This window comes from Idiotropiscis lumnitzeri, chromosome 14 (genome assembly GCF_059441095.1).
Source record: "Idiotropiscis lumnitzeri isolate Australia: NSW breed Sydney's pygmy pipehorse chromosome 14, RoL_Ilum_1.0, whole genome shotgun sequence".
In the NCBI taxonomy this organism is placed as follows: Eukaryota; Metazoa; Chordata; class Actinopteri; order Syngnathiformes; family Syngnathidae; genus Idiotropiscis; species Idiotropiscis lumnitzeri.
The window spans coordinates 19237544-19265433 of NC_142404.1; the positions used below are offsets into that span (position 1 = coordinate 19237544).

Sequence of the window (27890 nt, forward strand, 5' to 3'; positions counted from 1 at the left end):
ACCCCTCCACTCTGCCAAGTTTGGGTTGTTGCACCACCTCACATGTTCTACTGACCCTAGGCTGGCTAAATATGACAAAGGGGGCGGGACCCTTCGCCGGTGGCAGCTGCCATTGTAAGGCTTGCTGGGCCCATGACTGTCATTTCCCCGTACAAACTGGCGGCAGTGGCGGTAGGCTGGGGGGTGGTCGGTGGGGGATCATGCACGGGGTGGATTAGCTCATGGGAAAAGGAAGGCGGGGGACACCGTCCAACCCACTGGACAGTGGCTTGATACTCAACAGCGGAAACCAAGTCAGACTGGCAGGCTAGTGAAGGAAAACTTTGAGAGGATTCACACTCGCCGGGAACGGTGAGCGAGAGCTCAAGAGCAAGGGAAGAAGAAAAAAGCCCCAGTCGTCACTTGCAAGGGACACAAGTCCAAGGAGCCGTTAATGCAACATGATCCAAGGGGTCTCACGCTAAATATACCCCTGCGGCACCTTGCGCCTTCTCCTGATTCACCAGGTAACCTTTTTTTTTGGGGGGGAGGTTTATTACTTCAGCAACAAGGACATTTGAGAGACTCAAAAATGTGGATGTCAGGTGTCTCCAAAATCTACAAGTGAATTATTGTCACAGCCACAAGTGAGAATGAAAAAATCAGAAGGGGATACGTCCCCAAAGAAGGGGGCAAACGAAGCTCCCCCGAGTCCCGTCGTCCCACCCAAACGCTCCAAAATGAGCCCGGAGCGAGCGCTCGCCGCTCATCCGAGCCCGACTCCGCCGGTTTTCACGCGCAAAATGCGGAACGCCGCAGTCGGGACGGGTTGCGACATCCGGCTGAAGGTGACTGTTTGTGGAGACCCCCAGCCTTGTCTGTACTGGTACCACAACGATGAGCTCCTCAACATGGAAAACCAGGAATACGGAGGCCTCTGGATTCGGGATTGCAAGCCCAGTGATGCAGGCCTCTACACCTGCATCGCCAATAACCACCTGGGAGAGGCCCGCAGCAGTGCCGTACTAGCTGTCTTGGATCTCGGTGAAGGTGAGCCAAACTTGTCGCATGAGTGCCACGTTGGTGGCAATTATTCACTAAATGGTAAAGTTTCAGACCAAAATGGCCGACTTGACGCCGATCAGCTCATCAGCTGGTGAACCATCCTGATCATTTGAATCAGGTGTGTCTAAGCAGGGCGACATCGAAAACCTTCAGGATACCTGAAGGACAGCAGTTGCCCACCTTTGGGTTAAACTGATGTCCAGGAAAGTTTTTGTAACTTTTTGGGGGGTACTTTTAGTATTTTTTGGGGTGGTTGTGCTTGGGACCTCTTGAAACATTTTCATTAGAAAGCTTCTGTTTCCTTTTGATAAGCCACAGTTTTTGGTTCCATGCCAGACATCCGACCAACTGATTCAAGTTAGAAACCACGGAGAATTGAAAAGCACTCTTGCCGAAATGTCCAATGGCATGAGGGCACCATCTCATTTTCAAAGGCACGCATTCTTGCGGATACTCCTGGCATCCATTATTCATACAGACGATGTGTTTTCTTAGAGTCCACTCCACGTAAAGAAAAAAAAAAGGCAGCTACTATAACGTACGGCATTAGGATCACTTGTAACAAGAATATCTTTCCGTCCAGATCATGTGAACTGATGGTTCTCAAACTTAGGTTCTCAAGCCAAAGACAGAGAGTGGGGCGGTTGTCCACACATTGTGACGGATCATAGAAATCTGAAATCTCTTACATTTCTAGTTCCTTTTTATGTTGAGATTTCAGATGACAAAATATGTGCTGCTCGGAAGCACAAGGTTTCTAACGTGTGACTAAATATCCCTCATGCTTCCGTACAGGGATGCGTCGTCACCTTGTGCACCACTTCAGGAAAAAAGTCTACACTTTGTTTTTTTTTTCTGGATGAAATAAAGAATACTAGAACGGAAGTCACCATTGCGTCATCACGATTACTGTCATTATAACGGTGAATGGTGCTTTAAAAAAAAAACAGCATGTTTGAAGTTTGCCATCTTAGAGGTAAAAAAAATGTTTGTGGGGCTGATATTTTTCTTGATATGTGTTGATGTTCGGCCTTTGACATAATGTTGTCGGGACACTTTACGGTCGTTGGTGAGCGTTGTGGCCCGTCGACGGGCAGTTAACGGAATCAAAACATACGTACGCATATAACGTTTGACCGTCACAGCTCGCTGGGTGTGGAAGAAGAATTGACACCCAGTGGTTGGATTCGGGTTAGTTGAATTCCTTTGAAATGTTCAAATTAAGAATTCCCACGACATTTTGTTGGTAACACATAGTATGTCGTAATATTCACCTGCCATTAGGATCACGAAAGGGTCCTGCGGTAACATTTTGCCTCGTAAGACCCAAAACGTTTGAAAAGTCCTGACATACGTCATCACTCGGTCTTTTTTCAATGCCCGATCTAAGTTGATTGAAATGTTCCGCAGCAACAATCCTGGCCAACGCATTTCTCATCGAGCCTCTCAACAGGAAAAGCCCGTCTCATTTGAAAAGTGAATCACTTTTAGCGAGTCATGCTGAGCGCTGCAGAACAACAGCAAAGTGCTGGAGCGGATACGCGCCACGCACTTTTGACTCGGCCAAGTCGTTTGTCAAAGCAGCAGCTCTGACACGCCACAAAACCGAATTTAGTGCTACACTTCCCAAGATATTTTGCTGATCCGGAGTGTGCTTGGCAGTGACATCAAACTCGACCCAAAAGGCCAATGTTTAGGATAAAATGATTTTTTCTGTTATGCGGGGAAGAAACAGACACAGACTTTTAAAATCCAAACAGAGTTTACCTCGAGATTTTAGTTCAGGTAAGCTATTTTAAACTAAAAAAGAATAGCTTTTCCGTAGTTGGAGGTGCAGTTTATAAATCCAAAGATTCGGGAACAGAGATTTTGAGCCTGAGATTCTTGGTCTTGGTTTTTTTGTACAATAAATTGGAAATAAAACATACGGCTCAGTATCGGTTGCCGAGGAGCCAAACATTGCACCATCCGTTTTCTTTATGCTTTGCGGCCGAGTGAAAAAAAAAAGATTGTGGTGAAGTCATCAACAAGCCCCCACCCTTGAAATAAAGTCGACCAATTCGTCTCAAAAGTTTTAACCTTCAGCTTGATTGACTAGCCGTCTGATGTGCCACTGACGTGGTCTACAGCTGTCCCATCACTCAAGCATGCTGCCTAAACATTTCCCTCTCTCGCTCTCGCACTTCCAAAATGTCTCTCCTGGCTGCCCCCGCGTCCACCGACTTTGGAGTTATTTATAAAGTGGAATTTGCCAGGCCTTAGATTTTTGGGATGTTCGCTGGCCGGCGTCTCTCCTGTTACACGGGAAGACATCAGCGCTAATTTTAACTCTGCCCAGTCCAACTTCTTCTCACTTCTGCTGCTCAGTTTATTCAGTACAGCTTTTAATTCTTAAATCTTGCTGGAATTTATTCCCCACCTGATGAGATATTTTTGGCAATGTACACCCAATCGAATCGGCAAGGCTTTGTCTAGACTTACGAGATTGTAATGTCGTTTGTGCCGGCTATTTTTACATACGTGAGTGGAATTTGAAGAGTCAGAAGCATGTCGACGACTGGGCCACTTTGCAATCGGAAATATAGATCGTATGGAGAGCCGCTGAAAAATAAACCCAGTTTGTTGTGTCCAACATTTAAAATGCGTGCAGTCTTATGTCGGGTCGTTCTTGAACGAGTTATCCAAATGAGCGAATCTTTTGAGTGGATATGAGTGAATGGATCACTTCCTCATTTGAGCTCTGCCAAATTAACGTCGTCAATCGTCGCCAATGACCAATCGACAGATGGAGGCGGGATTTACTGTAGATGGTGTCACGCTATTGCTGTTCAATTAAGAATCAGTGAGGTAACTTCCCATTAGCGAACAATTCAGTGAGTGAACGTCCAGACATTTGCCGTTCACGAATGATTCGGTGAGTGAACGTCCAGACATTTGCCGTTCACGAATGATTCGGTGAGCGGTTCTTTTGAACGGTTCAATTGAACAAATCTTTTTGATGAACTGATTCTAATGATTCTGTTCACTTAACATAACTATCATGCAGTCCAGGAACATGTTCAGGACGAGGGGTTTTCGTCAGATTGGTGTGGAGGCAAAAGCAGAGGCCAATGCAGAGAATCAAGGAGAGCGAAGGCAGTGGGACAGAAGTAGACTTGACACAAATATTTATGATGAAAAAAGGTAAAACTATGAGTAGTGGGAGAAGATCCGACACCGATGGAAAAAAGCAGGGAACGAAGCACGCCTGCACGAGAGGTTGTTGAGAGCTGATTGGTTGACACGAGGAATAGGTGGATCAGACCAGGTGGAAATCAAACCCTAATCTGCAGACAAGATATGAACTTTTACACATTCACACCTATGGACAATTTCGAGTTTTGGGAACGTGTGAGGAAATTAGTAACTGAAGAAATTCGGCACAAAGCTGCCCCGACGAAGATCCGAACGAGGATCTTATTGTCTTGAGAGAGCCCTTGTTTCTATTGTGACACTTACTGTCATTCCACTTTGATCTTTTTATAGCGCTGATGCTTGGCAATGGTGAAAATGTTACTCTGGGCTGTTATGGCTCCTCTCCAGTGCGTTTGGACGCCAGCCTCAACATGGCGTATTCCTCTTGGGTCAAAAGTCTGACTCAACAGGTGGAGCTCCTTTTACACAGTGGAAATCACCCTGCGCTAGATTGATTAACCGTGCCATTAAATGGGAATGCAGAATGGAAGTGGCGGCCAAATGGCGCTTTTTTGAAGAGCCACACAGTCAATCCTACATGGAAACATTTTTACTTCAAGCATTTGTTATTTTGAAGTTTTCTGGCGAAAAGCGAGGCGATTGAAGGCCGGTTTGATATGAAAGCGGAACGATTCGATTCACTCCGACCCAGTGGGATGATGATTCGATTCAATCAATGACTTGATTCGATGCACTTGCATCTTTCCGATTTAGATTTTCTGGATCAGGCCAGTGCTTATTACACCCCATATATATATTATATATATATATATATAATATATATATTATATATATGTGTGTGTGTGTATCTCTATCACTATAGTCCAAGCAACCGAGTTATCAGTGCTCCATCTTATCAGTGTTCCGTCAAAGCAGAGATGCGAAGAGCAGTGTGTATTTATTTATTTTATTTTTTTGCCAAATGATTTGCCGCCTCTCTCCCTCTCTGATAACGCATCCTCACTGCCTCACACAAACTGAGAAAAAAGATGCAGATGCATGGCCAGGAAGGGAGAAATGTTGCGACACGTCAAGCAATGCTGTAAGGACGTATCAGTGATCTCAGGAGGGCTGCCTCACTCCCACGGTTCTCCTGCCCGCCTGTGGATGTGCGCTGCCTGTCGGGTGGAAGGCAGCGGGGGAGGATGCTCACACCGTCGCTGGCCACTGTGTGGACGAGCGGCGACAGCGGCGGATGATATGCATCCAAGCAACCAACCTTTGCGCTCACCAACGGAGGCTTTGGACGAAAGAATGCTTTGCACAAACGGATTCTCCCCGAAGAAGGAATGCCGAGAGTCTGAGGTGGAATTTCTTTCATAACCAATCACGTGCCTTCTGTCCAATGCTGAGCATTTTTGTATTTAAGTGATTTCAGATTTTATGACGGTTTTATTTTTTTTCTCTCTAAAGTAGGAAAATACCTGTTGAGCATTTTGTGCTTGTGGTGCTGGCTCGGAATCCCCTCAGAAGGTTGGGGGAACTCCTTGTAGCGCTGGACAGAAAAGAGCAGTGGAGGCGACAGCAGCTCAGAGTTTCCATGTAAACCAAAGTAGTGATCAGGCAAGTGATTTGGAATTTTGTTTCATTTGGTAGCTTTTGTTTTCTTCACAGTACTTCTGTCCGGCTATTATTGTGACCGTTCGTTGTCATATTTTCTTGGTGGAATGTCCAGCAGCGCAGTGATGAGGGCTTAGTTCTGGCTCAGGTTGCGGGTTCGAATCTCCTCCCAGGCCTTCCTGTGGAGCGTTTGCATGTTCTCCTCATGCTGGTGTGTGTTTGTGCCGGGTACCAAAACAAAAACTCAAACCTGCTGTACCACTGTAGCTGGTTATGGGACTGGTTATCTTTTTCAGTTTTGAAGCCTTTTCTGCAGCTCAATTTGGATCATACAAAGTTGCTCTGACTGCACGCGTTGATATTTGGACCTTTATTTTGGACAGTAGCAACTTAAAGCACACTTTCTGAATTGAACTGAGATGAAGGTTTCTGTTCTATGACACGCGACCGTACATCGTGTTTATGTAATAGATGCATTCGTCGATGTAACGCAAGTTACATGACTAAGCTGAGTTGTTCGCAGTCCGCCGACGTGATGTGTTCTCCCGTTGCACTCTGGAATTGGGCACAATTTCTGTTGGTGTGCATTGCAACGACCCAAATGTATTTGAAGCACTCATGTGTCATTTTCTTTGCCGTCTGCCTTTGCAAATGGTCACACCGTGCACAGAATAGTCGGTTGCCACACAATCCATACCACAATGCTGGACTACTACTTTTTTTCCATGCAGATAAAAAAAATGCTCATAATACCTCACAGTTAGAACTTATTGTATACAATCCACTCCAAAAGTATTGGGACATTGTGACCACTTCTTTCATTTTTGTCGTAAATTGCAGAAAGTTTGTCTTGACAACAAATTCTGAGAGAGAAAACATTTCAGCTTTCATTTCCTGCAACTGAAGTTACATTAAAATCTGAATCGTAACAGCTTTTCTTTAAACAAATCAAATTTTTCTATTATTGTGACTGCAAAGTGTGTGTCATTGCCTAGCTGTGTCTTATAATTCCTTAATGTGTAAAAGCATCAATAGCGCTGAATGTCTCCGCTCACTTTCAGATGTGGCTTAGGGTATGAATGGGAACCAAATTGAAAACCAGAGCGCCATAAAGATGGTGGTGACATCAGTGACAATCTGCAGAGTGCAGGAGGGAAGCTATCACCATCTCCCGGTTGCAGAAATTTAACAAAACACACAAAAGAGTTGTTTGGGAAGGTTATAGACCAGCCAGGTCCATTTCCAGACTTAAACCCTGTGGAGCATGCATTTTACATGCCAAAGAGGAGACAGAGAAGTTACATTTCTTCCACTACTTTTGCGACATGATGTGGTCTTTAATTGTACTTTAAAAAATGCTTCTGAGCAAATAAATTGTGTACCAGAAGCAGATATTAATCCCCGGATAATAAAAGACGAAATGTTGATGTGTTGTCTTAATTTGGGTTAGGTTTATTAAAAAAAAAACGTTTGCTAGTTTAAAGAGGATTTCCCTCAAATCAAAGTAAAAACAAAGAAGTTATTCTGAATGATTTATTCTGAAGCATTCAATTTTTACGTGTGATTTGTTTTCACCGTTGGTGAAAACGAAATACCTCAGTTTATATAATCCCACCTACTGTGAAGCGAGACCCCACAAGAGCTGCCAATGACTCAGCGGTTCTTTCTATTTTAAGGTCCACCAGTGACTGAATTCCCTCTCAGCATGAACAAATCAGAACAAAATGTGATTTGAACAGAATTATTTAAAACCAATTAACAAAACTTGTTTTTTTTGTTCAAAGAGATATTAGAGCCTGACTGAAGACTGATTTGTTTGCATTGTTGCAACATTTTCAGCCCCATTCTCTTTTCATATTTATATCTTTTAGAATCGGACAGCAGTGAAGACGAAGCAGGAGACCAATTCGAGACCAATGAAAATAATGTGGATAGTGAGGACCATGCAGTGCACACAGGTATCCATCCACCTTGTCTGTTTTTTGTCTATCTTGAAAAACACAGAATTGCAAGACACTCAGATGTGAGGGTCATCAAATCAAATCAACCAATCTTTTTCCATTTTTTCAAATGTAGTGATGGAAAACTATGCAGATGATGAAACCAGAACACGCGAAGATTTCACAGAAGCAAGGCAAGAGTCTTTGTTTTTCCCATTGTCCTGGAAGTTAACTTTACAGAGATCTTTAAACTTTTGAACTGCTGTCCAAAATCTGCCGATGATGATTCAACTCCTGTATTTTAGGAGCCAGTCAAATGGTTCTCCTAGAGGTTCTCCACCAGATGTTCTCCCACCCCCATCCCCAAGACTCATCAAACGTCCCTCCAACTCTCCAATGCCAAGTCGCTCTGGTTCGACAACACCTCTCAGCTTGCGGAAGAAAGTTGCTGTACCAACAGAATACCAAGACACAGTGCCTGCAGAGTTTGAAGAAAAGGTTAAAATGCCAAAATCCCAAAATAACACCCAGGATTCACGACCTCAAACTCCACTGAGCGAGTATTCCCGGAAAGAGTTGACACCTAGACCATCCCCGAAGCTTACAAGGGCAAGTTCAAAGGTTTTTGAGAAGGTCCGTGACTTGGAAGAGAGAAGGCGAAGCCTGGATTTTCCCGAAGGTTCCATATCAGGGAGATCCTGGGCAGGATTCAATCGGGCGGGTTCCGTCGACTCGGATGACGGAGGTAGCCGGTTGGGTATTTCTAGAGAAAGTTCCAGGGAAGATCTGAGAGAGGCGCTCAAAGAAGATGCGGCCGAACGGAGATCAATGTTTAAGCAGAGGGCTGCGTCGCTCGAGGAGAAACCTCGCTATTCTCAAAAGGTACAGGACATTGAGAACAAGTTCACGGAGGAGCTGCAGCGTATCAAGAAGCTTGTCGGTAAGCCCCATTTGAAGAAATCCTTTTCAACAGAACAGCTGACTTTGAAGGCGAGACAGCGCCAGCCTTTCAGGAAAATTGAACCTATTCCCCCACAGGTCCTTCAAAGACTGCAAGAAAGGGAACGATCTCAGAGGGCAAAAGAGCAAAAAGGACTTAGTCCGGAGCAACAAACGCCAGAGCAGTGGCATTCCCAAAGCACAAGTGGCGGTATCACAAATGCAAAAGCCTCCACAGAGTCAATGCAGTTATCTGACTTGCCAGGCGTACGATCACTTCGAGACTTAAATCGAATCAGCCCAGTTACTGAAATAATTCAGAGGTCATCATCACCAGCGTTATTCCAGCAACAAAAGGAAGACTCACCAAGTTTAACTAATTCAGAAACGAGCGCACAGAAACTTGAAAAGAGGCCCCCAAGTCCGCTTCTACAAAGAGTTTCAAGGAGACAAGAATCTCCGCTTAGCCCTCAACTTCCAACGCCAACACAACGTAATGAGATACCGGGAAGAACGACGCCGACAGAAGTAGTCTTGAGAAAAGTCGAAAACAGGGATGAAAGTACACTAGATCAAAGTGTTACCAGTCATCCAACACCCGCTCGGAAGATACAAGCCGATCCACAGAAGGAAAAAACGGCGGTGGATCTCCCGAAGCAAGCCCCAAATATAATCATCCCTACAATTGTTGTGGAAGGTGAACATGTTCCCATGGAGACAAATCAACTTCAACAGCCCAAAAGTCAACAGCAAAAGGCCAAAGTCAAGCATCGTCGCCCACGACCAATGTCTCCTGAAATAGGTTTGATATGTCTTACTCATTTTGCAGTTTGCATGTTGCCGTTGAAGTTGCTCTTCAACTTTAGTCTACCTTCGGTGCTTCTGCAGATTCTTCAGATGATTCCTACGTGTCTGCCGAAGAGGATCCGATGGAAGCGCCCGTGTTTGAGTTTTCTCTTCAAGATACGCTTGCCAAATGTGGCTCGGATGTGCTACTCAAATGTAACATTTCCGGCAATCCTATTCCTGAAGGTACCACATGCTGCTGTGGACATTACAATCTCCCTTGAATGAGACAGATGTAATTTTTACACAATTTAAAATGGTTCAGAGTTCACAGACATTTTTTTATTCTTCTTTAAAAAAAGTGATAAGTGATAACAAATAGAGGTACATTTTGAGATGTTATTGGAGAATCCTGGAGACTGAGACTCCCGATAGAGTAGCAAATGTTCACCCCTCCTTGTCCAGACTGCAAAGGTATGTCCTTTTTGTGCAACATGAAGTCATCTAAGATGTATAATAATTGTGTTGAAGTCACCTGGACAAAAGACAACGCGGAAGTCAGCAGCCTTTCGAATTACGTCGTCAAAGTGGAAGGCGAACGACACAGTCTATTCATCAAATCGGCCCAAGTGTGCGACGGTGGAAACTACAGCGTCACAGCTGTGAACCAGGAGGGCAAAGTGACCAGCAATGCAACGCTCACCATTAACGCAGGTGTGTCCCGTTTAAATATTGAGCATCGTTAGCTTTAGTGATCTCAGGAGGACCATCAACGCTCACTTAATCAGACAGGATTTTTGGATAACGACTGTGCATTCAAAAATGTTCCGGCTTCTCTTCACTAACGAGAGGACGGTGATGTGCAAATACATTTCATCTGCCGTCTTTTCCTGCTCCCGTTCTCTGACTCCCGTCAGCCAGTTGTATGTGCAATATATTCCAGCTCAACAACCACACTTATAGTTACCATAGCAACAAAGAGCAAAGCTGAACCTATAAATTGCTCACTGGGGCTTTGTTGCTTCTCTCTGGGAAAATCTGTCATTGTTTGGATTTGACATTTAACAATGGAGTTCATGTCAAGGGCTTCTGAAAATAATGAGAACGTGTTCTATATGAGACAACAAGAAAGCACACGAAAGATTTGACCTCTCATCAGATTTCATGAATGTGCAATTTGGTAGAAGCCATTCAGGAGCCGAAGGGTGTCCTGGGGGTTCCGATGGACATCGGCAGCCCCATCACGTCGGACGAGGAGTACCTCAGTCCCCTGGAGGAAGCCATGGACTTCAGTTCACAACAACCTAGGAGGACACTTGACACCAAATTCAAGAAACCGCCCGCATTTCTGGTGAGCGCTCAACAGGTTTACATTTTTTTGTTGAGTGTTGATCTCATGCGACTAATTTGTTTCAAATGCGGTACGGGAATTTGCTCAATATGTCTGTTGCCATTCAGAGTGATTTCATAGCTCCATTTCTTAAAACGTAAACAGAACTCAACTGCATTCTGAGTTGTTTCTGTCCTTGTTAAACAGGTGACGATGTCTGATCAAACCATTGTGGAAGGACAAGAAGTCACCATGTTTGTACGAATAAGCGGTCAACCAAAACCTTTGCTGTATTGGTAGGTGTCGTCAATCATGCCCGTCACAGAGCTTGAGTTGTTACAGAAATTGACTTATGTCACGCTTGATCATTTGATTTTATTCCTGCAGGCTGAGAGACAGAGTTACGGTCAAAAGTGGCCCGCGTCATATTGTGCGGGAGACAGACAATGGCACTTTTGAAATGACCATCAAGTCGGCCCTGACGTCAGACTCTGGGATTTACACCTGCAAGATCATCAATGAGTTTGGAACCAAACAGTGTGAAGGGAAGCTGGACGTCAAAGGTAGAAAAATACACCAATACCACTCACCGCTCCTGTCCTCTTCTGTTCTGTCCTATTTGCTACTCCTCACATTCCATCCTTACTAAGTTGTAGAACTGTCTTTCCAGTTTGGTACTCCCACCAAATCCACCTGTAGCACCATCCGGCACACTCCTTCTGTCCTGTCCTGCGGCAGTCCGATTTGCATTTCCAAACCGTGTGTAGCACTTTTTTCACACTAGTAAAATTGCCTGGCTCACTACTCCTGTCCTGTCCCTATTGCTACTCGGCGCATCCCTTCCCCACAACGTGTATGACTACCTTTCCAGATTGTCGCTGCAGAACTGCATTCACCTCACACCGGTAGTACTGCTTGGCTCACGTTTTTCGTCTTATTTGGAAAAATTCCTCACAGGGTGTGGCACTGCCTCCCCAATCCAGAAGATGGCGTTTTATGCTGCGGTCACTTTCTTCTAATGTGTCTGTTTGTTCATTTGATTTGATTTCTGCCCAGTACCACCAGTCGAGCCGAGCTTGGCTGTCATCCGCCCGGTGAAAGACATCACAGCCAACGCGGGCGAAACGGTGCTGTTCGAGTGTCACGTCATCGGGCCGCAAGACACAGATGTGGACTGGCTGACGAATGGAAAACTCATCCAGCCTGCCTTGCTCAACTGTAAAATGCACTTTGACGGAAGGAAGTGTCGCCTGCTGCTTGATTCAGTGCACGAGGATGATTGCGGGACGTACACTTGCAAGCTCAGCACGGCTAAAGGTAAGTGTATTGAAGGAAACATTTTAAGTATTTTTTTTTTACAAATTGAAACTGTTCCCTGGTCTTAATAACATGTCTGTGGTATACGTTTGTCAAAATATCATCAAAAGTTGAGTCATACGCTATTTCTTATATTGTCTCAACTAATATGTCTCCTTTGACAGTAACAGGAATGATGACACGTTTATTATCAGATGACATGAGTTATATTTGCTCTGTTTTATGATATATTTCAGAGGAAATAACTTCTTGTGGGAAACTAAGAGTGATTCCCTCAATTGAGCCTCTCTTTACTCGCAAACTGGACGTTCTGGAAGTCATCGAGGGCCGCAACGCTCGATTCGACTGCAAAGTCAGCGGGACCCCGCCCCCAAAAGTCGTCTGGACTCACTTTGGTAAGGTTGCCAAAAAAATGCCTTCCAACGTCCCATCGGTCTCACTGCGATTTCATATTTAAGAAGTCGGCTCGAAAGTTGACTTGTTTTCCAAACAAGGCATTTCACCGGATGTTCAAAAAATCTCACAGCTCAATAATGTCACAAAAAGTACTGTAAATATCCAGAAATAATCATCTTTTCTTAGTTTGCTCACAAATCGACTTTGTCAGACTTAAATTGTGGGTAGTGTAATTGAACACCAAGCTATTAAATGGTAACAGGTGAACATGCAAATTAATTGTACCTTTTGCCATCTAGTTGAAACACAATTCATGTTTTTGCCTCTCATTATACGTCACTAGCATAGCTAGAAGGCCAAAAATATATTATTGGGAGTAAATTAACCATTTTCAAACCATGAAGTGCAATCAGATAATTTCCCGTAACACTCCACTGATGCGGTACAGTTTTTGGGCAATCAGTGGTACAACAGAATGCTGTTTCTCAGCAGATCACCCGCTCACCGAGAGTGAGGATGTTCGCATTCTTCGGGAGAACGGTCGTCACTCCCTCATCATCTCTCACGTAACCAATGACGATGAAGGTTTCTATACCGCGACGGCCACTAACAGTCACGGCGAGGCCGAATGTTCTGCTGAGCTGTACATTCAAGAGCCACGGCCGGCCATCTCTTCACAGATGTAGGATCAGAATCAAAACATTTCTTGGATGTTGTGGCATGAGCTTTATTTTGGGATTTGGATATGACAGTCATTGTTCACACAGGGCTAAATTGGAGAAGATGCCATCCATACCTGAGGAGCCCGAGGTCCCTGAGAATGAAGTGGAGCGTTTCACAATGCCCGACTTCATCAAGCCTCTTTATGATCTGGATGTCATTGAGGGAAAGGAGGCTGCTCTGAAATGTAAAGTGGCCGGATTGCCGTATCCCACCATTGCCTGGTTCCACAACGGCAAAAGAATCGAAAGCACCGAGGACAGAAAGATGACGCAATGTAAGTGCTTACCCCCAAAATAACTCAAAGACGCATTGCGAGGATTCAACCCACCGTCAGAAACCTTTCACTGCTTTTCAGTTCGCGATGTCCACAGTCTGGTCATCCGCTCAGTGTGTCACGCGCACGGTGGCGTCTACAAGAGCGTCATCTCCAACAAAATAGGCAAGGCCACTTGCTACGCTCATCTCTATGTCACAGGTAATGCTCCTTTTTAAGCATTTTTACCAATATGTCTTAGATCAGTGGTTCTGTAAACCTTTCAGTTAAGGGACCCCTCACAGGGGGAAATCTTCTTCCAAGGACCCCCTCAAAAGATCCTGGCAGTAATTCAACATAGCTTGATTGTTTTGGGGAAAAAAAGCCATCTCTAGCTAATCGGACCTCAGTTTGAGAACCACTAACAAAGATGAATATTGACATGGCTTAACGGGGAGATGCGTAATATTTATTTCCACTTTTTAATCCTTTTCAGATATCCTCCCTGATCCCCCTGATGGGACCCCGGTGATTGAAAAGATCACTGGTAAAGTGATCACCCTGAGCTGGAGGAAGCCAAGGAGACTGGACCCTTCCATTGGTACCACAAAACATTTGGTCACACAGGAAGGACTCTCGCATATATTTGAGTTGTTCTTTGCACGTAGAGTCGGACTCCTTGATGTACGCCATCCAGCAACAAGCCCTCGGCTCCATCCAGTGGACAATTATCGCATCCGGCCTGAAGGAGACCACTTTCACTATCAGCACACTGTCCAAAGGCGTGCGCTATTCTTTCAGGGTTTTGGCCATCACGTCCAAAGCCTTTAGCAAACCTTCACCCGCCACAGACCCCGTCCAACTGCTGGACCGAGGTATAGCTATTTTCACTTGAGAGCATCTGGTCTTGCTGCTTTGACTCAGTACCATGGTCTTTGGGTTCAAGGTCCATATCTTCAAGAAGCTCCAGTGATTATTGATAAACCGGAAATTGTATATGTGATGGAAAACCAGTCAGTGACCATTACCATCACCATCAACCATGTCAATGCTGCCGCCATCTGGAAAAGGTATAGTCACTTGTTGTTTTTCCCAAGAGAATACGGAAAAACACATTTTTAATGCGGTACAACACAGATTGTGGACTTTAATATCGACAGGAGGGGAGTGGTCTTGGACAACAAGCGGGGCGTGTACGAGATGGCAATGCCAGATGATGATCAGCACACACTGACGCTAACCAAAGTGAAGCATGCCGACATTGGCGAGTTGATGTTTGTGGCATCCAACAAGCATGGGAGTGACAGCTGCACATTCAGCGTGGAAATGGCAGGTAGGCTGCACCGTGGTCATCTATGTTCTTATTGTGGGCATCTCGATGGTCTTGAATATACTTCACATCAAGCAAATGGAGATGGGCCCAAAAACCGCAGCTTGGACTGACAGTAGCTCACATCTGTTTGGACCGGAACTTTGGGTTTGATTCAGTAGTTCATCAGTACCCTACCCCTCTTCCAAAGTCATCTAGGAGAGCCTCCAGCTCCCCCAAGACCCTCATGTTGATAAGAGCCCTCAATTTTTTAAACTTCCTGTAGGTCTGAAACATACCCAGTGCCTTTGGAGTATTTTGCTCATGTCACTCTGTCCACAGCTCCCCCAACATTTGAGACTATAATGGAGGATATTGACATTTGCTCTGGGGAGTCCCCTCGCTTTGCTGTGGTTGTGGAGGGTCAGCCGATTCCTGACATCCTCTGGTTCAAGGTGCGTAGCTTTCAGTCTCAAGTTACGTATGAGGAGCAGCAAGCCTAAAACAGAACTGATTAAAGTCATGCCGTTTGTTTCAGGGTGATGTTTTGCTCTCAGAGGGCTGCCATTTCACGTTTGTGTACGACGACAATGAATGTTCCCTGGTGGTCCTCAATGCTTGCTCTGAGGATTCAGGAGTGTACACCTGCACTGCCCGGAACTTGGCAGGCTCTGTGTCCTGTAAAGCCGAACTCACCGTTCATGAAGGTGACCTATTTGCGTTCACATACAATGAGTCAATCCTTTTTTCAATGACTCACTCATTGAGCTACTAATCAAATGTAGCTTTAAGCAAAGAGGAGCCGATGGAGGACGAGGTGACCATTTTGAGGAAAATGCGACGACTGACTGACCATTATGACATTCACAAGGAAATCAGAAGGTAATGCATATACGAGAGTCAAGTCATAAGTAGGTTTTATATCTTGAGGCCTTTTCACACTGCACTTAGCAAGGCACAGCGCGCTGTCAATAAACCCTTTCATTGTGTAAGTGCCAATGAGGATGCGAGGCGACACTTTGTGGTACGACGTGCAAGGTGGCTGATTGACGCGATATTTGGACATTTTTCAAATCAGGCATCCGATAGGACAATCCGACAGTGGCTGGTGGAGTACTTTCACAGTCCAGTGGGAAATTTCAGTTTTACTCCCTGATAGGCTGCTACGCTAGCACTTTAAAATATGGTCCATCTTCGGGCTGGGAAACGTCATTCTTTCAACAAGTCTCAAGTCATTGTGGCCAAAATCAAACAAGTCACGTGAAGTCGCCCTTTAGGTTGTGGTCTAATCGATTCTTTCAAGTGTTTTATCCCCAAAATGCCAAGTCCTAACATGAGTACCTTAAGTCTTTCTCGACTCAAGTCCTGAGACTCTAGTCCTCCACCTCTGCTGTGACGTGGAATGTTGAATCATTGTTGTTCCCCGCAGAGGCGCATTTTCCTACGTGAAGCGCGTGACCCAGAAAGTAGACAAAATGGAGTACGCCGCCAAGTTCATCTCCACACGAGCCAAGAAGAAAAACTCAGCTCTGCGAGAGGTGAGCCACCTCTCCAAGATGGACCACGAGCGAGTCGTCTTCTTGCACGATGTCTTTGAGAAAAAGAACGTAGTCATCATCATCACTGAACTGTATCCACATTTTGCTTGGTTTGAAGTATTTCAAAGGATGAGGGGTTGCTGCCGGATGAATCGCTGCTCTGAACTTTTTGACTTTGTGCCTGCTCACATCGCTATTGCCAAATGCATTTCAAATCCTAGATTATTTACTTGAATCCACATGTAAAGATGCCACGAGGAGATCCTTGACAGATTTGCACGGAAATCTACTCTCATGGAGTCTGATGTAAGCTTTGCATCATGTTTTATGAGCATACAGCAAGTTATTTTGACTAACATTTGACAAATTACAGTCGTCCTTCTCATTGTACCCTAGGTACGCTCGTGTATTAGACAATTGCTCGATGGAGTGGATTATCTTCATCATCTTAACATCATGCACCTGGATATCAAGGTAGAGACCATCTTATATCATTTTTTTTTTGATTATTCATTGGAATTGGAAGTGATTTGCTGGAGCTGATTTTTAATCACAGACAGCGCAGTAAATAGTGGTTTGCACGTCCAAAAATATGATTTTCTGTGCCGCAATTGAAAGATGTAAAAGTTTCCGCATTTAACAGATTTATTTATTTATTTTAGCCTGACAACATCCTCATGGCAGATGCACACAGTGATCAGCTCCGAATCTGTGACTTGGGCAATGCGCTGGAGATCACCCCGGATGAGGCCCAGTACTGCAAATACGGCACACCAGAATTTGTCGCGCCGGAAATTGTCAACCAGACCCCTGTGTCAAAGGCAACTGACATCTGGTATCTGCTTTTGCAAAATCATTCATTTTTTCATTTTTCTGTAAGCACATCAGACTTATCCTTGTCTTCCCTTTCCTTAGGTCAGTTGGCGTTATTGCATATCTGTGGTGAGTTATGTGAGTTATAAGAGTTGACGAATGATTCTCTTCCGAAATCTAAATGTGATTTTTGTCATCAGTCTGACAGGCGTTTCTCCATTTGCTGGCGAAAATGACCGCAGCTCGGTGCTGAACATCAGGAACTACAATGTGGCCTTTGAGGAAAACATGTTTGCCAATCTTTCTCGAGAAGCGAAAGGTTTCATCATTAAACTGCTTGTAGCAGACAGACTGTGAGTAACCTCTCTTTCAAATCCTCATGGTCTTTGCAAAAAAAAAACAAAAAAAAAAAACATTAAATTCTATATGTTAAAATATTTTTTTCTTTTAGGAGACCTGATACTCAAGAATGTCTTCGACATCCCTGGTTCAAGGTACACCACGCCCAAATGTCTTTAAGACCTATTCATTGTGTATAACCTTATTCAGCTCTAGTTCCCTTTGAAATGGCCTTCAGAGAATCAATGTTTTTCTTTCAGACTCTCAGTAAGGGCTCAGTCATAAATACAGAGGCACTGAAGAAATTCGTAAATCGCAGGAAATGGCAGGTAATGAAAAATTTTGTGACATTTTCTAGTGTAGCATCTATTAAGACCATATAACACCTTTTTATTTGTTTGGTCTTTTTTTTTTAGCGTTCAATAATCAGCTACAAATCTAAAATGGTCATGCGGTCCATTCCTGAGTTGCTGAATGATTCCTCAAGTCACATCTCCATCGCAGTTCCCAGACACCTCAAGGACGCTTCACCTTTGCCTTCCTCATCCTCTGATTCAGATGAAGACATTGATGAACTTCCTTTCATTCCAATGCCTCTCAACATGGAATTCTCTGGATCTCGGATGTCACTGAATGACATCCAGTCCAATGAGAAAGACTCGGGGAAACTGAATGGAACGTGTAAACTGTCATCGTCCCAAGAGTCAGCAGAACACGATGCCGTTGAACTGAACAAAGAAAAGCTTGAATTGACGGCTAAAAGTCGGCAACAAGAAAGAATGATAAGAGATGATGATCTGGGTGCCCTAGATGAAGATTTACCTACCGAGCTGCCTGAGAAAGCTCTGAAAAGAAAGCCTCTACAAAGGGGGTCCAGCGTGGAGTCAGACAAACCTGAGCGCATGAGACCAAAAGGAGAACTGAGACGTGGAGGTTCAGCTGACAGTGCTTTGCTACTTCGGATCACGCCAGAGGAAGGACTTTCAGAAGGTAACCAGGAGGGTGGAAGAAAAGTTCTCAAGAAAGCCGCCTCAATGGAACTACCAAAGCGGAGCACCAGTCCAGGAACTGCCAAGATGAGCCAAGAAGATTACGCTCTAAAGCTAGAGCTGATGAGACAACGACTGCTTCGTGGCGGATCTGTGGACAAAAAGATGAGTGGACTGCGAGGTCCTCTCTTAGAAACATTAGGAATGGGTGACGACAAAGGCGCAATCTCCTCTGATTGCTATTCCCGCACCACCCGCCTTGGACCCCCTTCACTGACGAGAGCGGCATCCAGTGACTCACCCAGCGACGACATTTCCAAACCCAAGGTATTGAGCAAAAGTGCTTCCTTCAGCCAAGGAGATTCAGAACCAATAGCCCTCCACAGAAGGTCAGGAGCTCCCCTTGAAATTCCATTGGCACAGGTGGAAGAGCGACGACTCAAGGAAGCGATATCCATGTCAGCTCTTACCGAGCAAACCAAGCTAGACTCTCGCCCAGAGACTCCTCGAGACCCTTCACCCATACCAACGGCACCAGAGTATGTCCCACAGGACGGTCCCATTAAAACTGAAAGCAAGGAATCATTAAGCGAGAAAGAGACAACAGCTGATGAAATTCTGAGTGGAAAGAAAGAAGCAATGGTTTCAGAGAGAAATTTTGAGGAGAGGTCAAGCACAAACGGCTTTTCTGAGAAGGGCTTGAGCATCTCAGAGGAAGTAATGAATGAATCAAATGTTGTGGACCACATTGTTCCTTCACCATCTGTCGCAGCCCAGAGCTCTGAATTTGAGGAAAATGCAGAAGAGGTAGAGACAAAGGAACAAAAAGAAAAAGAACAGATAGTGAGAGAAGATGTGGAAAGAACAAAAGCCATGTGTGAAGAAAATGCATGTGAGGAAATGTTACAAGAGAAAGAAATAACACATGGTAAATCATCAGAGACGGGTCCAAACTCAGTTACCACAAAACAAACACAAGAATACTCTGACCCCACAAGACAAGTTCCACCTTATTCAACACCCTCCCCCCCTGTACAAGTTCTTCTTCCTGATGGAAGAACTTCAGCATATGCCAGTATTATGCAGACAATCATGGTCCCTTCCCTTCAACCTCTCAATAGTCAACCGCTTTGCTCATCTACCTCTGTTGATGCGCTCAATATCATGTCCGCTCCTGCATCAACTGACAAATTTGTAACTGCGTCATCACCTCTCAAACCACACATTGTGTCAACTACCGAGCATCCTGCCGTGTACTCTCGAGTGGCCTCACCTGAAACCATCGCAAAAGAGCCTAGTCCGCCAAAGATGACCACAAATTCCTCTCCTCCATTAGTAGGAGTAGACCTAGAAGACATTTCCTCTGAGGAGGTTTTTGAGGCCCGCTTCAAAAAACGAGACTCTTCCCTGACAAGAACCTTGAAATTTTTGTCTCGATCAAAGAATGAGGACAAATCACCTGCAGCGTTTTCAGATTCAACAGAGTCAGGTGAGGTGATATACAGACCCGGTCCAATGGGTGCCCCACTTGAATTGGCACAAAGGAAGCTCGAGGAGAAGTCCAAATCCGTCCAGGATCTTCGTGAAGCTCAAAAAGACCAAGGCTTTATGAGGAGACTTTCCCTGCGCTTGAAAAGAACTCCTTCAACGGAACGCAAAGAGGAAGTGACCAAAGAAGAAGATTCAGTGCCTTCTAGACGAAGGTTGTCTTGGACACTCGGAAGAAGAGGATCTCAAGATAAGAAAGAAGTGGAGATGACGCGCATGGATGGGGTAGCTGATAGCTCCGTTCCAAAAGAGGAAAAGGAGCCTAAAAAGCCCAATGAATCCCCAGTCTTGACAATGCGCAGGAAGATCGAATCAACAGTGGCCGGCATCTCAACCAGAATTCGCAGCTATTCTGAAGAAAGAAAAGTAATGGAAGAAAAGGAGCCCAAGAAGACGCCAATTCTATCCATGCTTCGGCGTGCAACATCAGAAAACCGTGGCATTAAAGTTCCCAATCTTCATCAGAACCAGCTGGCATCTCAGGCCACTAATGGGGCCTCATCTGAGTCACTGGACTCAATGTCCAGCTTAAAGTCAGACGCTTCAAAAGGTATGATGCAATGTCATCTTCATTTAAAAAAAGAAAGGGGCTCTCTGGTTACGACAGTCCTGACGGACGACGTTTCATCACCGTTCTGCTGTTGTAACTGAGAACCTTCTCTATAAAATCTTGTTCTAAGGCAGTAATACAAACTTTATGGTTCCTGGATAGTTGTCGAAGGGGAGCGAAGATCTCGTTGGGATCGATGGGGTCTGACCCGAGGGAGACGATCCAAGGCCGTATCACAACCAGATATTCCCACGGCCATCTCCAGAGAAATGAGTTACCAACCATTGCGCCAGTACTCCAGACTGGTGTCCGGTATGTCCAGAATGGCATTATGTTTGACTTTTATTACACATACATGCTTATCCATTCGGATTGTTGTTGGATTATGTTTCCATGTGTCACAGATTTTCCTCCAGTGTTCCACATTAAGCTTAGAGATCACGTCCTGCTTGAAGGGGATCCAGTGACACTCAGTTGCTTGCCTGCGGGAAGCCCTCAGCCACATATCACCTGGATGAAAGGTGTGACCCAACTGTGAATCCTCTCTTAAGGGATGAATCAAGGATAATAATAGACACAAAAAAATCACGAATCTGCAATTGACCGTTTCTGTATGCATGACTTTCGCTTCAGATAAGAAACCCTTGGACATTGACGCAAGGATGAACATGATCGCTTGCCCTGATGGCAGGCAGCTTCTGATGATTATGCAGACCACCAAAAAGGATGCGGGGGTTTACGAATGTGTTGCGACAAGCCCCCTGGCTTCTACTTCCAGTTCTTGCACAATTTCCCTTGCCCGTAAGTTTGTCTGAGTGTGTCTCTGCTGATGCAAGTTGTTAGGACTACAAAAAGAATAGTTGAAAATTTAGTGCAAAGTTTGGTTCCGGTTTGGAGTGGGGATGGATTCACACTGTTTTTTTTTTGAAAAGGTCTGCCCAATCGACCCGGAACACCCGAGATCCCTCAGAAGTACAACAACACCGCTTTGGTGCTGTGGAGACCTTCAGACACAACCGCCCCCTGCACATATTCTCTGGAGAGGAAAACTGAAGGTTTGTTTTAACTTATCTTTAAAAGGACAATAAATGGATGAGATACATTGAGTAGCTTCTGCAAAATAACACAGAATCACGTCTTTTAAATCAGCTGCATGTGTCCATGCGTACAGTAAATCCGAACATGCGAAACATTAAAACAAACAAAGTCATTGTTCAATCATTATCACACAATTGAAGTTGCTATGGAAACACACCATAAAAATGTGGGGATTACATAAATAGATGTGAGGAAGCAGACATTGACACATCCAAGATGCAACACGGTGATATGTGATTATCAAAAGTTGTATTACCAACAGCCTAAAAAATTGTGTTCAATTATATATATTAAAATGATTTGCATAAAACCCCTAAAAGTGTTAGTGCTCCGAATTCGGCATGCAATAATAAATATTTCAGTCCTCAGTCGCATCATGTACAAATCAATGCACACAATCACTCGCAACAATAAAAACAAAGGCAGAGCATCATATTAAAGGTATGTTTCGGTCTTTTGTCCCACAGGAGAGAGCAATTGGTTGATGGTGGCCACAGGGGTGGCAGACTGCTACTACAATGCCGTTGATTTACCAGCAGGGGGCTCCTTCAGATTTCGGGTGGCTTGTGTCAACAAGGCCGGCCAAGGCCCATACAGCAACCTCTCAGACGTTGTCCGACTGGCTGTTGCAGGTATGTTTCAAACAGAGTCAGTTTGAGAAGAATTTAAGTTTGCATAGAGTTGCTTCACATGGTTTTAGGTGATTTAAGATGCTTAATCCATTATATTTCTAGATGCTCTGTTGTGCTATAAATGAAGTATAATCGGTGCTAAATGTTTTCTCTTTTTTCTTCTTCAGAATTGCAGTTGTCTCCTTTGATTAAAATTATGAAATTGCGGGAAAATTTACAATAAATGTACAATAAATAAGTAATACCATATTTGCACACAATAACCCGAACAATAATTCAAACCACCCAGTTGACATGAATGTAATGAAAACTGTACTCCCCTAGTTTTTCATTTATGTCACAAATACAACCATGTTACGGTTTTTATTACTCTGATGACCAATTATTGTAGCTAGGGTGTTTTTAAACAGTCCCTTTTTGGATTTGACTTTTTTTTTTTTTTACTTGGGAAAAAAAAAATTCTCTTTCTCTCTCTCTCTCTCTCTCTCTCTTTCTCTGACTCTTCTTAGAACCAATTGAGTCTAGTGCACCAGTGGTGGTGAAGACCGGCCAAGCCCCAGGTCCTGCAGCCCCTGTGTTGATGATGTCATCAATGAAAATCCCACCTATGAAACTGGCTCCAAGTAAAGCCCCGACTCAGACACCTGCCCCGAAACAGACGCCCACGCCGACGCAGGTACCCACCCCAAAACATACGCCCATGCCGACGCAGATGCCCGCCCCAAAACAGGCGCCCGTCCTAATACAGACCCCCGTCCCGATGCAGATGCCCACCCTACCAGCCCCTCCAACTTGTGCTGCACCATCAGCAAAGTCCCCATCCCCGAAAACCGTCTATGTGACGCAACAAGTTGAAATGAAGCAGACACCAACCGTGAGTAGTGCCCCTTCTGAACTGGCACCGGCCCAGACCAACCCGACGGTGCAAACTACAGCAGGCAAAGCAAAGTCCGCGCTCAGCATCAGTGTGGGCAAACTACAAGCCAAGCCAACAGTTCCTCCAGTCGTCCCACCCAAACCCCAGACCCCTGTAAAGGTGATCATCAACACCAAGGCTCCCTCTCCTGTAGCTCCACCCGCCCCTGTCATTGGTAAACCTATCTCCTCAGTGCCGATGTATGCACCGACTGCCAGTCCTCGTGTTGCTCCACCATCTCAATCCATCGCCACACCAACAATCACCACGTCCTCCGTCTCTTCTGTGAAAGTCTCCCAACCGGTGGTGGTGTTGCAGAGCTTGACGCCAGCGCTACAGGGAGGGGACAGTCGTAGTACCCTGTCGGGGCGAGCTACCCCATCGGGGCGGGTTACCCCGTCAGGACGGATCACGCCGTCGGGACGGGCAACACCCTCTGGAAGAAGGACACCACTCGGCAAGGTTGCAGAGGGATATTTGCGCCAGGGAGTTCCTCAGAAACCGTATACATTCATGGATGAGAAAGCCAGGTACAAACAAATTTGAACCATCTATTTTCTGCAATGTTTTTGCTCTTCAGGGACACGGGGGAGCTGGATCTCTGCTGACTTTGGGTGTGAGACAGGGTAAACCCTGAACTGTTCACCAATCAATCATTCTCTGGCTACCTATAGAAAGCAACTGACACACTCATTTACACTTTTTCATTTAAGATAGCGTCATGTTTTGGGGATATGGGAGGCGGAGATTTGAACCATGAACCTCAGGGCTTTGGCGCAGAAATCCTAACCACAAGATCACCATGGTTCCTACAAACAAGTTAAGACTTAAGTGGTTGGCACTTTGGGATCATTTTGATTTTTCAAATCTCAGCTGTGAGCCACCTGTGTGCAGTTTGCATGTTCTCGCAGTGCTTGTCCAGGTATTTGGGCTTCCTCTCACTTGGCTCATGTAAACTGTTGCACACTCTTGAGAAAGTATTCATCTCAAAGTATTTAGTTCTGTGACGTAGAAGTAGAACAATAATCCTTGCAAATTTAAACAAAATTGGTGGAAAAATATCGCTTATTGCACTGTGATCATTCTTCCTGACACAGGGGGCGCTCTGGAGTCATCCGAGAGTGCCGTGAAAACGCCACGGGAAACCTGTTCATGGCCAAGATTGTCCCGTACGAAGCCGACACCAAGCAGGCGGTCCTGCAGGAGTACGACATCCTCAAGTCGCTGCATCACGACCGGATCATGGCGCTCCACGAGGCTTACGTTACTCCACGTTACCTGGTGCTTATTTCAGAGTACTGCAGCGGCAAAGAGATGCTCCGAAGCCTCGTAGACAGGTGACAACTTTGAGACTGTGTTCAACTCGGCAACAGACAATTAATCATTAAAGCCTTACAATTATTCTTCAGATGTCTTCCAACCAAATGTATTTTATTGGCGGATTGGCCATGAAAATGCGTCAGGGAGCATTGCTGGTAGCTTCTATCACGGCTGTATTTTTAGAACTGTCATATGTGTGTCCCCTTCAGGTTCCGTTATTCCGAGGATGACGTGGTGAGCTACATTGTGCAGATCCTCCAGGGGTTGGAATACCTCCACACCAGAAGAATTCTCCACCTAGATATCAAGCCCGAGAACGTCATGGTCACGCATATGAACGTCATCAAGATCATCGATTTTGGCAGTGCTCACAACTTTAACCCGCTTTTCCTCAAGCAATTTAGCCCACCTGTTGGAACACTGGAGTGCATGTGTAAGACCACGTCCGGCAGAGTATTCATCAGATTGAACCTAAACCGCAGATTCAAACATCGTAAAATGTCAGTCACATCCACCTTCATAGATCGGACGTTCCACAGACTCTCAATGGTGTTTAGGTCAGGGATGATGATGATGGCAATGATTTTTTCTCTCCCTTTATACCCATCTAATTATTACTTGCTGTCAGGATACCGCATTTCGCGGAATAGATAAATGAATAATGGTTAGGATGTTGCAGTAAATAATCATGTTCAGATCAATTAAGTGAATTTTGATAATAATTGGACTGGACACTATGTGCCACATAACTCTGGTTGGGAGTCCCTGAAAAGGGGAAAAAAAGTCACAATAGCGAAGGGAATCCCGAATTTACACTACCTGTAGTTGTCATCGTAAGCAAGTATGGTAAACTATCAAGTCTTATTGCAACTATATTTTCATGAAATGTAATTTTTACGCTAATTATGAAATCCCATTTTTTTTTCTCACCGTCACTGCAGCGCCAGAGATGTTGAAAGCGGATGTGGTGGGCCCCCCTGCTGACATCTGGAGCGTGGGTGTGATCACTTTCATTATGCAAGTATTGCATTCACACCGCTTGCAGCCAACGCACACTTTGAATCTTATCGCCAGTGTTTTTGCTCGAACATTTGCTTGGCTTAAATGTGCGAAATGAGATCCTTCAGTGGCGCTTGTTTGGTTAGACTTACGAGAGAAACAAATGATTAAACATTTCTGACTTTGACATCAGTGATTGAAACAACGTAACGTACTGTATCCAAGAGAAATGCAAATGTGTATTTACCTAACATTCTAAATACTTAATGTGGATCTTTGATTAGATATTTGTTCAAATCAATAGGATCCTTTGACATTGAGAAATCGAAACATCTGTTGGCATTCGTAACGGGTAGAATCCTCTCGATTGTACAGGTTGAGCGGCAGGTCGCCTTTCATGGAAAATGATCCCCAGCAGACTGAGATGAAGATCCACGCTGCAAAGTTTGATCTGTCCAAACTCTACCAAAATGTGTCTCAAAGTGCCTCGCTGTTCCTCAAAAAGATCCTCTGTAGCTACCCCTGGTGAGTTGAATCAGAGACAACTGATTCCATTTCAAACAGCAGTCCTCAACCACAGCCAATCAGCAAATGAAGCCTTCAAAACTGCTTTTGCACAGGAAGGCCAAGCACATTGTAGTTTCCATGATTTCTTTCCATACCCGTCTTGACATGAAACCAGACCGTTGCGCAAATAAGGTTGGGGAAGGCTGCTTTAAAGGCTAGCGTGAACATGGTCCAATTTTGCACCGTTTGGCTTCCTCAACAGGGCCCGCCCTTCGATCAAGGACTGCTTCAATAATTCTTGGCTTCAAGACGCCTACCTGATGCGTCTTCGGCGACAGACTCTTACCTTTACCACCACCCGTCTCAAGGAATACTTGACCGAGCAGCAGCACAGACGAGAGGCGGTGGCAACTCAACATAAAGTTCTCCTTCGATCCTACCAGAGCTCTCCGCAAACTCCGACCAGTCCCGTCGCACCGGCTCCGCCCACTTCCCAAGTCCCCCATTAAAAGTAAGCTTCTGAACAGGTGATGCTGACGCTAAAGAAGAACGTGAGGAAATTGCCACAATGTTGAACGTTGAGCTGCTTGCTGAAGTCGAACCTTTAGGTCTGAGTTGCTGAACTTTGTTGGCAAAAGAACATAAAATGCCAAGCAACACGTCATCTGGATCCTTTTTTTGTTTTGTTCGCTACCTTCATATCGGACAGGACGTTACCTCAATGTTTGTAACTTTGAATGCATTTTTGGTTCAATGCAAATTCTTACACCTGAACTGATGACAATGCAAATTGCATGCTGTAAACATTGCTTTATTTCAACGGGAAGTAATGTGTTACGCAGAGAAATCTTTATTAAAAGTCTTGCGTTTGTGCTGCTTCAAACGACGATTTGAAATATTGGCACAGTTTTAAAGACTTTGGTTTTGCTTTTTGAAATTTGCACTGAGCACACAGGACGCATTTGTGGACGTGCCGCAAAGGGCTACTTTGATTACTACTTTGACTCAACAGAAAGGCAAGAAATGAGGATTTGAAACTCAGGAGATGTATTTGTTTTAAAAATGTCATTCGAAAAAAAATGCAATTTGCTCTGGGTGACATTCTGCTCAGTTGCAACACCATATTTGCTTATTCTTCCTGATTGTAGACCAGATTAAGTTCTCACCGACAAATGTTCAGCAAAAGGAGTCAAGACAAGCCATCACTTTATTTCCAGACTAAGTGATTGAAGATTTCATATCGCTAGTTCCAATTTTGAACTCAATGATAAAAATGATCAAGAAGGGTGAATAAGTGATAAGCACGTGTCTCAGAGTTTAACAATGAATAATTTTGTAAGCTGGTCGTCATCCGTTTATTAATACTACAAACTGAAAATGCATTTTCCTGCTAAATCTTGCCCCCTTTTTTGCCGATCTTTGTCATTTCTCGAGTTTTTCAGCAAGAGAACGTCATTTGTCATTTACACTCGTTCAACCTTTGCAATGCAATGATTGAACCTTATACTTTCAAATCAGACTGCAGGGTTTTCTGAAATATGACAATATCCATTTTGTCTGAACTGCTATTCGGTATTTTGTGAAAAGTACGTTGTGGTGCCTCATGATGGATGTTTGACTCACAAGAGAATTGTTTGGGACTCGGACTACGATGAATGTGACTTCTCTCTGCGTGTGATTCACATTTGTTTATTTATTGAGTGACTGTTTGTTTCATGCTTCTGCTTTTTATTTTTTGCTGACTTGTTTTGGCCATGGTGAAGGGCATGATAGACGGCTATGCAATAAAGAAATTGTGACGAATACATCA

General features: G+C 44.6%; 1 protein-coding gene across 1 annotated transcript; it reads left to right on the top strand.

Moving 5' to 3' along the window:
- The first annotated feature begins 632 nt into the window (after positions 1–632).
- Positions 633–27890, top strand: spegb (striated muscle enriched protein kinase b). Its single transcript, XM_088315403.1, has 41 exons — positions 633–1029; positions 7710–7796; positions 7915–7972; positions 8084–9519; positions 9606–9749; positions 10035–10217; positions 10688–10854; positions 11041–11129; positions 11221–11396; positions 11890–12150; positions 12387–12545; positions 13036–13228; positions 13314–13543; positions 13625–13744; positions 14019–14123; positions 14191–14397; positions 14469–14592; positions 14683–14855; positions 15174–15286; positions 15370–15538; positions 15617–15713; positions 16261–16461; positions 16618–16675; positions 16766–16843; positions 17032–17204; positions 17285–17311; positions 17383–17535; positions 17634–17676; positions 17782–17850; positions 17938–20608; positions 20771–20920; positions 21013–21129; positions 21242–21409; positions 21541–21663; positions 22174–22338; positions 22848–23784; positions 24352–24591; positions 24784–25007; positions 25516–25591; positions 25949–26098; positions 26343–27890. The coding sequence occupies exons 1-41, from the start codon at positions 633–635 to the stop codon at positions 26587–26589; spliced, it is 10758 nt and encodes a 3585-aa protein (XP_088171529.1). The 3' UTR covers positions 26590–27890.

Coding starts and splice junctions, on each gene's coding strand:
- spegb (XM_088315403.1), top strand. CDS start 633: ATGAAAAAATCAGAAGGGGATACGTCCCCAAAGAAGGGGGCAAACGAA. Junction 9,750..10,034: donor CGGCAATCCTATTCCTGAAG/GTACCACATGCT, acceptor ATTGTGTTGAAG/TCACCTGGACAAAAGACAAC. Junction 12,151..12,386: donor CAAGCTCAGCACGGCTAAAG/GTAAGTGTATTG, acceptor GATATATTTCAG/AGGAAATAACTTCTTGTGGG.